Source organism: Podarcis filfolensis (genome assembly GCF_964270895.1).
Source record: "Podarcis filfolensis genome assembly, chromosome: 11".
Lineage (NCBI taxonomy): Eukaryota > Metazoa > Chordata > Lepidosauria > Squamata > Lacertidae > Podarcis > Podarcis filfolensis.
The window spans coordinates 31,000,521-31,011,573 of NC_139613.1; the positions used below are offsets into that span (position 1 = coordinate 31,000,521).

General features: G+C 44.2%; 2 protein-coding genes across 2 annotated transcripts; one reads left to right on the forward strand and one right to left on the reverse strand.

Annotated features, from left to right (window-relative positions):
- Positions 1 to 765: 765 nt before the first annotated feature.
- On the reverse strand, positions 766 to 3,950 carry LOC310745027 (small ribosomal subunit protein uS12). Its single transcript, XM_083577239.1, has 4 exons — positions 3,842 to 3,950; positions 2,473 to 2,632; positions 1,363 to 1,483; positions 766 to 958 (listed from the first exon to the last, which is right to left on the reverse strand). Exons 1-4 carry the CDS (start codon positions 3,843 to 3,845, stop codon positions 812 to 814), a joined length of 432 nt encoding a protein of 143 aa, XP_083433365.1. The 5' UTR covers positions 3,846 to 3,950; the 3' UTR covers positions 766 to 811.
- Positions 3,951 to 4,428: 478 nt separating this feature from the next.
- LOC310745028 (small ribosomal subunit protein uS12) lies at positions 4,429 to 8,461 on the forward strand. The gene is made up of 4 exons (XM_083577240.1): positions 4,429 to 4,585; positions 5,418 to 5,577; positions 6,425 to 6,545; positions 8,268 to 8,461. Exons 1-4 carry the CDS (start codon positions 4,582 to 4,584, stop codon positions 8,412 to 8,414), a joined length of 432 nt encoding a protein of 143 aa, XP_083433366.1. The 5' UTR covers positions 4,429 to 4,581; the 3' UTR covers positions 8,415 to 8,461.
- The last annotated feature ends 2,592 nt before the right edge of the window (positions 8,462 to 11,053 follow it).

The window sequence follows — 11,053 nt, forward strand, 5'->3', positions numbered from 1 at the left end:
TCAGGCATGATAGTATGGATCCAAACAAATTTCACTATGCATGGTTCTTTTTTAAAAAAACTTTCTCCTTGGTTAGCATACTCTTGTTTTAAAAATGGCCTGTGCCATTACTGCATTTCCCCAGCTAGCAGTTTGAGGGGTACGTTGCTCTCTGGCTTATGGGATTCCCCATACGCACTTGGTTGGTCACTGTGAGAACAGGATACTGGACTATAGGCCTTTGGTCTGATCATGCAGGACTCTTGTGTTAAGTGAAAAACTGTTATACGTGAGATCTTAAAAAGTTACCTATAACTTAATTCAAATGCAGATGTGCAAAGCAAGTGAAAAATGTAAACACAAGTGTTCCCATAGTGGTAAGTTAACTTGTCATCTGAGTGTGCTTCAAGTGAAGTAGTTAGAAACTGGAAGCTTAACTAGATAGACCCATTGTCTGATCATCACTGATGCTCAGAATTAAAAAGGAGCTATGTTGTTTGGAATACAAACTTTATGGCAGTGATTAATCAAGCCTCCTTCCATAAAACAAATGCCTCAAACCCTAGAACTAGGGAGATAAAAAATTTGTTTTGGAAATAAAATGTATTTCAAGACCATCTTTCTTAAGCTCTGCTAAACAAAACCTGGGACCCTTGCAGGATGTACCTACCCATAGCCCAATAATGACTTCCTTAATTAAAGAAAAGGTACTAAAGATGTTGAACTTTCATTTCTAAACAATCTATGTATAATGCCAAAACCACTTTTTAAAAAACCACAAAGGTATTTCTTCTAAGAAAACTTTATTGATCATCTTGATAACAACATAACTTTATGACCGGGGTCTCTCCTTTTTGCCTTTGTACAAGGCTAACAGAGAAACATTTGCTACTTTGACGACCTTGAAACGAACTCCTGGAATGTCACCAACAGCGTGACCTTTCCGACCAAAGCCAGCAACCAGGACTTCATCGTTCTCCTGGAATTAAAACAAAACAAGTCAATTATTTTCTCGCTGCAAATAAGGAGTTTGCAAATACCAAACATTATAGCCAACCAAATTCTCCTCCACCCTGCTCACTGGCAAAGCCTGCAGCCCTATTAGTAAGATCTACCCTGGAAAGAGGTGTTTCTTTTCCTGAACTGCTGAGATACATTTATCACCATTCTTGAGAAAAGTGTGGATTCTTAGAAACCAAGTTTAAGTGTGAAATATTATCCTACAGTCACCACCATAAAATTAAATTACAAAACTTTACATCACAATAATATTGCAATATCGTCCCTGTTTCTACTACACAGAGCAGCAAAACATACTAGTAAAATCTGGGCGGAGTATTTTTTTGCATATTGTTTTATTAGGATTTTTTTTAGATAAATTACCTCAATGAAGTTCAAACAACCATCATTAGGAACAAATGCTGTTATTTTTTTGCCGTTCTTGATCAGCTGGACTCGGACACACTTCCTGATGGCAGAATTTGGCTGCTTAGCCTCCACACCACTAACACACAAAAAGGAAGAAATAGACACTGTATATTTAGTACAGCAAAAAACACTACATTCATCAGAACTTTGACTCTAAGCAGATATATTTCACAAAAGTCCCTCAAACTAAATAGAGCCATTCAAAGTATCAATTGTTTTTGTATGAACAGCTTGAATTCACTGTGTTTAGATGAGAACAAGATATTAATAGGATTGCGCTGTTAATCTTTCAATAAAAGGTAAAGGACCCCTGACAGTTAAGTCCAGTCACAGACGACTCTGGGGTTGCGGTGCTCATCTCGCTTTACAGGCCAAGGGAGCCGGCGTTTGTCCGCAGACAGTTTTTCCGGGTCATGTGGCCAGCATGACTAAGCCGCTTCTGGCGCAACGGAACACTAAAACCAGAGCAGCACACGGAAATGCTGTTTACCTTCCTGCCAGAGCGGCACCTATTTATCTACTTGCACTTTGATATGCTTTTGAACTGCTAGGTTGGCAGGAGCAGGGACCGAGCAACGGGAGCTCACCCCGTCGTGGGGATTCGAACCACTGACCTTCTGATCAGCAAGCCCAAGAGGCTCAGTGGTTTAGACCACAGCACCACCCGCGTCAGTAGATGACCCAAACTGGCAACTCTACTTCAAGCTTTGTAAGTTTTATATCTTACTTTTTTCCTTAAGAGTTAAAATACCTAAATGGAATATATTTGAAATGAAAAGACTAACTAAACAGTCGAGTATTTGTTATTTGTAGAAACACCTACTACTGACTTAAATCAGTTAATCCCTGGACTGGCTCAAGCTTGAAATTTCTTAAGGGCCAGAATAAATTAAATCACTAATTTGCAGATGCAAGAAATAGGCAAATGTTGACAGTGCTCCCCTGTCTTGTGTATCAATTTAGATTGTATTTATGTCACCAGTACTGCTCTGCAGTATGAAATTCTTTACAGGAAATCTGGCGGATGCAAATGAACACACTATACGTGTTTTTGATGAAACTCACACTTTTTCCAGGACAATTCCTTTGGCATGGGAAGCTCCCCCAAAAGGGTTGGCTTTCAAAGCAGTGCCCAGATGGGCCTTCTTGTATTGTTTATCATGCCACTTCTGATCACGTCGGTGACTGCGCAACTTCCTGGCAGTACGAAGTCCGCGACACTTGCCTAGAAAACAGTACGTTAGATGTTACTGAAGACATGCGCCTAAGTTCATACAACTACTAACCACCATGTATCTCAATTCACTCTAGTACCCCCTATCTGCAGTGTGACAGAATTCACAATACCCATTTTTTGTCTTTATATTTGGGACTCTGTAAACTTATGGAAAACTTTCTAAAACCAAATCTTTTTTTTTCTTGCACAATTGTTTTTAAAGCCTTGATGGTAGCCAATAAAACCTGGAAATAGGGTGGTCTGTGATTAACACCTTGTATACCACACACTTGTGGATGGATATTTCTCCTGGTCAATGAGAATAGTTCACATTACTGCGTTGTGACCCTCAGCACCCTATATGCATGTGTAGTGATCCTTAGTACTTTTGGAGTTCGATCCATTCCTTCTGCAATATATTCTGGCCTTAAGTATTAAAAATTCAAGGGAGAAAATAACTCCAAGCAACTTTAGAACTAACAATCCGCATGTAAACAACACACATTTCTAGATTCATTCTGATCACATGAGTTTTTGAACTGCAGGACCTGGAACTTGGTGCCCATCTTGCAAACTATCTATAGTTAGCTGAGCTGCAAACCTCAGCTTCCCAATAGTTCATCCACGATACTCCATGCAGTAACACATGTAATCCTGGTAGAAGTTTATATGGCATTTCGCAGATATGTCTGCTGCACACCTCTTCCATTCAAATAATAATTTGCAGGCATGACAGTTTAACGACTGGCATTTCCCCTGCAAATAAATATTTCCTATTCTTTTGTTTTTATACCCTGATTCATACAGCCATGCACTTCAACGGGGGGCTGATCCCTCAAGCCTTAAATTATTCAATTGACTTATTCCTTACAGTGGGCAACTAGATTTCACTGATTTGAAGCATTCCCCAGCCTTCCTCCTAGACGCTGATCGACCTTTCTACGTGCACTTTTTAATTAGCAGACAACGCCGCATCTTGCGGCAGCGAGTTCCACCGGCCATTACAAGCCGCGTGAGCGACTTCCCAGGCCTGCGCCCATCGGAGGCGGCCGTGCGCCTAACATCTCAAAGGATCGGGCGGCGGCGGCAGCTCTAGAAAGGGCTGAAGGGGGAGGGGGCACCATTCCCCCCTGCATATCAGGGGCCCGCGGGGCCTCTCTCTCTCTCCCCGCCGCTCCCACTGGGATAACGTGGCGCCCCCGACTCGGAGCGACTCACCCATCGTGCCGTCCGACGATCCCGAGGAGGAAAGAGAAAGGCCCACAATCCACCGCGGCAAAGAGACCCCGCTCCGAGGACCTCGGGAATGGGCTGCCTAAGCCGGTGCCTAACCGGAGAGGGAAAAGTTTGAGCGGCAAAAGATGGCGGCTGCCGCGCGATGCATTGTGGGAGTCGTAGTTCTCAGGCCGCGCCATCTCTGCCGCCCCCTCCCCCTCAGATATTAAAAGGAAAAGACCACACACACCGTTCTTTTCTGTGCTTATACATAAGGGGTGTGTGTGTTACAGAGGTAGGAAGACTTTGCAGCCGGTGTTCTGGTCGCTACTTTACGCCTTTATTTCTCGCGCGTGGTACCGTGTGGCCTCTTCCACCACGGAGAAGCTACGGCTAGAGCGCCTCTTAGGCCATCCAATATGGCCGCTTTTCTTTAAAGCCGGAAGTTGACTCCCGCCCCCTCAACCTGCACGTTCCTAATTTATCAGCAGAGCTTCAAGTTATTTCTTGACACGCATACACACACCCTTCAGCTTTCGGCATCCGCTCGGCGCTTCGTTTTCACAGCCACCTCTTTCACCTCAGTGAGGCGTTTCGGAAGGAAGGGAGATAGGCGCGAAAGTAGACGCCCCGCGTGAGGTCCTCGGCGAGAAGCTGCCGCGGTGGGTTGTGGGTCATCCTCGCTCTCTCCCTCTCTTTCAGGCTCCTTCGGGCAAAACGGCAGCAGCTGCAGCAGGAGGAAGATGGGTGAGCGGAGCGGGGCGTTTTGGATTTGGGGACGCGCGAGTTGCCCCTTCCCTGGGCTGCCTTGTCAAGAGGTTCTCAATAACGTGGTCGAGCTGGCTTGAGACCAGAAATGACATGGCAAACACGTGTTTTCCGTGCAGACGTGACGTTTCAGTTTGCGGGCTGCTCTTTTTTATTGGGGAGGGGAGACCTTCAGAGCAGTTATCACTCCTCTGCACACACGTGCCTAAGGTGCCGGTGAAAAGAATGCAAGGCAACTTGAAACAAATCGTTATGGCAGGGGTATGTTTCTCCATGGTATCTACTTTGATACTTTTTACACCTCAGGTTAAAGCTCCCGCGCCCCCCCCCAATGTTCCTGGACTGTTTAACTTTTCAAATTTCGTAGTACCGTTCTATGCATTTTCTGCTGCCCACTATTCTATTATTGAATTTACTTTATTATTATTATTACTATTTTACTGGAAATATTGATGCACATCCTCACTTGTAGGGATCCAGTGGAGGAAGGGTGATGGCATATTTTGCTGATGACCCTGCAGCCCCGCAGGGCCATCTCCATCCCACTGCTGCAGCTTTTGTGGGAGGGTTTGGTGCAAATCACTCGCATCTTCCACTTCCTCCAAGCATGTAGGAAACACTGCTGATTTCTGGTCTGAATACAAACGACTGAAGGATATTTTTGTAATAAAATAGCATATATTTAAGCTCAAGCATCAGAAGCTACAGCAGTGCTGGTTTAAATGAAGTCCTTTAAAGACAAGCTTAGGGAAGTTATCATCACTTGGTGCCTAGAGATGAAAGGCTTTCTCAATTTGTTTTGTCCTTTCAGGCAAGTGCCGTGGGCTTCGGACAGCCAGGAAGCTGCGCAGTCATCGCCGAGACCAGAAATGGCATGACAAACAATACAAGAAGGCACATTTGGGTACTGCTTTGAAAGCCAACCCTTTTGGGGGAGCTTCCCATGCCAAAGGAATTGTCTTGGAAAAAGTGTGAGTGAAGCTTCTTAGTGGGACTAATGAGAGAGAAACTCTGAATGGTTTGTTTGCTTGTTTTGTCCTAGCACCAGAGAGGATATTGAAACATTGCTGTAGCATATAGTAAAACATTTGTTTATTATACCAGTTGTTCCAAATCTGTACAGACTTAGGCATATCTAAGATCATTTATAACAGTGGACTTAGGAGACTCCCAGTACTGTTTTGTGGAGGGGAATGTAAACATTCAGGCCAGAAGTTAATGAAATTCAGGAAAGTATAGATTGAGAATCCTTAAGATATTTAACCATGCTCATTCACACACGCAGAAAGCTTTGTTGGTAACACAGATATCATAGCATTGGTTTATTTCTAAAACTGCAGGATAAAATTTTTGTGTAAATGTTTTACAATCAAAAGTCCTAAAGGATTCACTTTCTGGAGAGGTTTTTTTTTTTATTCTTGTCACTCTGTTCTTATTGCTAAAGGTAGAAAATATTGGGTAACTTTTCCCCTTTAAAATTTGTGATTAGCATATGGGGTGATCGTCAGCTATGTTTTACTCACAGCAGACCCAATAAAATGAATGAACATGGCTAAGTAAGGTCCATTCATTTTAGTAGGTTAATTGTTGAGTAAAACTTAGTTGAACAAAACCCACTGTCTACAAAATTATGTTCCACTTCATTATTTTTTAAAATTAGGTTTAAGTCTAGAATCAGCTACTGTATGTCTTCTGACTGCCAGCACAATCCTATAAATGTTTAAGTAAAAAATTATTAAATTTGAATTAAATATAACTAGCAGTGGAACTTAGAGACTTATTACTCAAATCATTTATGTTGTCCACTTCATGTTTCAGTGGTGTTGAAGCTAAGCAGCCAAATTCTGCCATCAGGAAGTGTGTCCGAGTTCAGCTCATCAAGAATGGAAAGAAAATAACAGCCTTTGTTCCTAATGATGGTTGTCTGAACTTCATTGAGGTAAGCATATTCGAGAAACTGTTATTCATTGTATTTATTTACCGTTTTTTTGTCCCATAGGACGCTCCGTCCCATAGGATGCACCTAATTTTTTCCCTTTATTTCCCCCCCAAAAAGCAGGTCGGAGAAACCGAACCAGGTTGAGGAACAGCGGGATGACGGCGCTGCGCCTCCCCGCTGTCCCCCGAGCTTCTGGGGCTGGCCGATGCCTGCCCAGCGCGAGGGGCGCTCTGATTCAGGGCACCCCGCCCGCTGGGCGGCAGGCTGCTATCCGCAGCGTGGGGAGCCCTGCGGGGAACTCCTGCAGGCCTCCCCACGCTGCGGATGTATGCCCGGCGCGAGGGGCGCTCTGCTTCAGGGCACCCCGCCCGCTGGGCGGCAGGCTGCTATCCGCAGCGTGGGGAGCCCTGCGGGGAACTCCTGCAGGCCTCCCCACGCTGCGGATGTATGCCCGGCGCGAGGGGCGCTCTGCTTCAGGGTGTCCTGCGCGCCAGGCGGCAGGCTACTATCCGCAGCGTGGGGAGCCCTGCGGGGAACTCCTGCAGGGCTCCCCACGCTGCGGATGTATGCCCGGCGCGAGGGGCGCTCTGTTTCAGGGCGCCCCGCCCGCCGGGCGGGAGGCTGCTATCCGCAGCGTGGGGAGCCCTGCGGGGAACTCCTGCAGGGCTCCCCACGCTGCGGATGTGTTCCCGAAGCGCCAGGCGCTCTGCTTTCAGGGCGCCCGATGCTCCGGGAAGCAGGCTGCTATCCGCAGCCTAGACATCCCTGCGGGAACTCCCGCAGGGCTGCCTAGGCTGCGGATGTCTTCCTGAAGCCTGGAGAGTGAGAGGGGTCGGTGCGCACCGACCCCTCTTGCTCTCCAAGCTTCAGCGAAAGCCTGCATTCGCCCCATAGGACGCACCCAGATTTCCCCTTCATTTTTGCAGGGGAAAAAGTGTGTCCTATAGGACGAAAAATACGGTATTTTCTTGTATAAATAAACCCACTGTTCATCATATTAATCAAGGGTAGGTTACAACAAAGTCCTGAGCCAAACAGGCCAGTACCAACATAAAATAGCACAAAACATTTTAGAAATATAAAGCTAAAGGACCCCTGGACAGTTAAGTCCCGTCAAAGGTGACTATGGGGCGTGGTACTCATCTCGCTTCAGGCTGAGGAAGCTGGCATTTGTCCTCAGACAGCTTTCCGGGTCATGTGGCCAGCATGACTAAACCTCTTCTGGTGCAATGGGACACTGTGCTGAGTGCCAGCGCGCACAGAAACTCCATTTACTTTCTTGCCATAGTGGTACCTATTTATCTACTCTAACTGGTATGCTTTTGAACTACTTGGTAGGCAGGAGCTGGGACAAAGCAACAGGAACTCATCCCAACACGTGGATTTGAACTTCCAACTTTATGATTGGCAAGGCCAAGAGGCTCAGTGGTTTAGACCACAGCGCCACCACTTCCTGTTTTAGAAATATACACAGCTCTAGAAATAGTTCTTTATACAGCAAATGGTATAATCACAGCAACCAGCCACAGTACCTACCCTTTAAAAGTTTGAGCAAAGTGGTGCTATTGGTGAAAATAATAAGCATTTCAACTGAGAAAAAGAATGAATTAATTGAACCAAACTACTTTATTATAGCTGCTTGTAGTTATAAAGGCTTTAAAAAATCAATGCATGTGTATTTGTTGTGAACAAACACTTCTTGCTTTCTCATTTTATCTGTAGGAGAACGATGAAGTCCTGGTTGCTGGGTTTGGTCGGAAAGGTCATGCTGTTGGTGACATTCCAGGAGTTCGTTTCAAGGTCGTCAAAGTAGCAAATGTTTCTCTGTTAGCATTGTACAAAGGCAAGAAAGAGAGACCAAGATCATAATATCTGTGATGCTGCATTCAGCTATAATAAAACTTCTTATTTGACAATATGTTTCTGAGGAATCTTTTCATAGTAGTTCAGCTTTTTGTGGTATGGAAGTAATTTCACAGCAGAATTCTCTCTTGTAGAAGTTGGGTTGTTTTAACTTTTACATGGCTTTTCTTACTGGTCCTGTGCAAGTGTGATTTCTAGTTGGTCTGTATATGATTGCAGCCTCAGTTGCAGAAGAATTTGGTTCCATTCTGAACCACAGAAATGAAAGCAGTATAAAGGAATGTCTACATATTAGCAACACTTTAAAATTCATTCATGCAGCAGTGTGTCACTTTCTTTTAAGTATTGACATAACTAAAAGTTAAATGACAATTTTTGCTTGATGCTTATGTTGCTGGGCTTGCTTATTAAAAAAAGGAGAAAACTAGCCTTTTAAGGAAAAATTGATTTTTGGCAGAACACAATAGTCCATATTTGTTTTTAGATAATGGCCTTTTGCTTGGAGTCTTAAAATGACTTACTTTGACATGCTGCCATTGATTGGTTGAAGGCTACAAGGCTTTGTTCACTTAGTAGGAAATAAGCCTATTAAAACCAGTGGGACAGAGTTCTGAGTAAATTGGATAGATTTATGAAATTTCCTTTAAATTATCGATTGAAGCTTGAGACCAACCTATTTTAATTACTGATTTACTGAGACAATTTAATGCAGGTTTATTTGACTCTTCAGAGGTAATCTGCAATTAGAGTAAAGTATTCTGTTCCACATTTATCCTTGGATTCTCAGCAGCATCTTGCTGTGGCCTTTCACTTGTATACATATTAAACCAAGATTAATATTTTGACGTTCCATTCCTGTCTAATGTCAAGGAGTCGGCGACCTGCCTTGGATGCCAGCTGCTGTATATCCCAGCCCCAAGGTTCAGCTATAGCTGCGCAATGGTAAAGCTGCAGTATCAGAGAGATTAAGCAGACAGAAACTGTGTGATATACAGTAGGTGTATGTTCTCTGTCCACAATGTCATGTGTTGTACGCATGCAGTGCACTCCAAAACCATTATCAGAACACAAACACAAGGTGGATTATAGTACACAGGACCATGAGCCTAGCAGCACAGATGTTGCTCTACACGCTCAAGTGGCTGGTGTCTTAACAACACCATAAGCCATAAGATGTTGCCTGGCACATGGCTGCCTATTTGCACTCTTGAATTATCCTTGTGCCTAAATGGGAGCAGCTCTCCCAGCCATAAGAAATGGAGAAGTGCAAGGGCTACCATGGCCAGAGAAGCATAACATGTTGAAAGGAGTGAGGACAGAATTGCAACTAGGCAGGTTGGAGGATAGGATACCGATTTCATTGCACATTTCAGAGCAGGATTGCACAGAAGCCGTCTTAGAGGACAGGAGCAGGATGGTAGTCTGGCTCAAATGGAACTGTTCCCTCGGTAGGGGGGGAGGGAGATCCTGAACAGGTGTAAGATTTGGACAAATAGCTACGTCTGAGTGTGCTATTTAGCTCAAACTTAGGGAATTTTTCTCAATTGTATATAGATTATGCCTACAAAATGCTTGTTGCATAGTAGAAAATAACATTTACAAAGCTTTGTTATGGTTGAGAATGTTGTACCTGTTCTGAGCTCTTAAGGGCCTATGCATTATAACTCAAGAACCAGATGAGAGGGAGTGATAAGAGGGGAGAGGAACACACAGGCCTTTCATTGTGTGCGTGTGTGTGTGCGCGCGTGCCAGCTGGGGAAATGGGTGTAACAGGTTTCTATTGCTCCCTATGCCAATCTTTTCATACAATACTTACGTTAGGATGGGTTGTGTCCTGGGTTTTTTAAGTACTGATTTTGATCAAATACTAGTAATATCATTAGATTGCTGCTTTAAGCCCTGCTTTCCCCAAAACATCCCCAGATTTACTTAGGCTGTTTTCCATTGTTTAAAATTGTTCAAAAGACTGTTTATGTTTGCTCAGAGACACATTTACTCTATTTGTTCTTGGCTCAGATAGCTTGTGGCCTGGTTTAAATTTTTCTCCACCCTGCAATGGGGGGCCAGAGATAATTTTTAAAACAAGGGGGAAGAGCTTGTGCTTGGCATGCCCAAGGTCCCAGTTCCAATCTCTCAGCTTCAGGTAGTACTTGGAAAAACCTGCCTTTCAATAGAACTTACCTCTGAGTAGAAATTGTTAGGATTGTGCTGTATTTATCTATGTAAGTCACACCACCAGGAACTGACCTGACAGTATTTTATGGCTACTTACGGAAACACAAGTGGTCATAAAACAATATTCTATCAAGAAGGGAGGAATATTGGAGGTGTGATGGCTTTGTAGTGTGTACCCAAAAACTGGTTCAGTGAGTATGTGCGGGTATGAAAATGACAGCCACATTAAAAGGATGTGTACCTGTTTCATCTTCAAGCAGCTGTGATGTGTGAAGGCTATTGCACTTCACAAAGTGTTTAGCGTGAAGGGATCTTCAGTCCTGATGTGTCACCAGCCTTCTCTGTTCAGAGCTTTTCTCACCTCTGCTTGCCTGAGGAGGTGCTAGTCGCATGTATGAATTATCCATGCTGAAAACTATAAAACCTGGGGCCGTTGCCATTCCCTGGATGTAAATGTAGGCTGTGTATAA

Coding starts and splice junctions, on each gene's coding strand:
- LOC310745028 (XM_083577240.1), top strand. Junction 5,578..6,424: donor GGAATTGTCTTGGAAAAAGT/GTGAGTGAAGCT, acceptor TTCATGTTTCAG/TGGTGTTGAAGCTAAGCAGC. Junction 6,546..8,267: donor GTTGTCTGAACTTCATTGAG/GTAAGCATATTC, acceptor TTTTATCTGTAG/GAGAACGATGAAGTCCTGGT.
- LOC310745027 (XM_083577239.1), bottom strand. Junction 1,484..2,472: donor GGAATTGTCCTGGAAAAAGT/GTGAGTTTCATC, acceptor TTTGTGTGTTAG/TGGTGTGGAGGCTAAGCAGC. Junction 959..1,362: donor GTTGTTTGAACTTCATTGAG/GTAATTTATCTA, acceptor TTTTAATTCCAG/GAGAACGATGAAGTCCTGGT.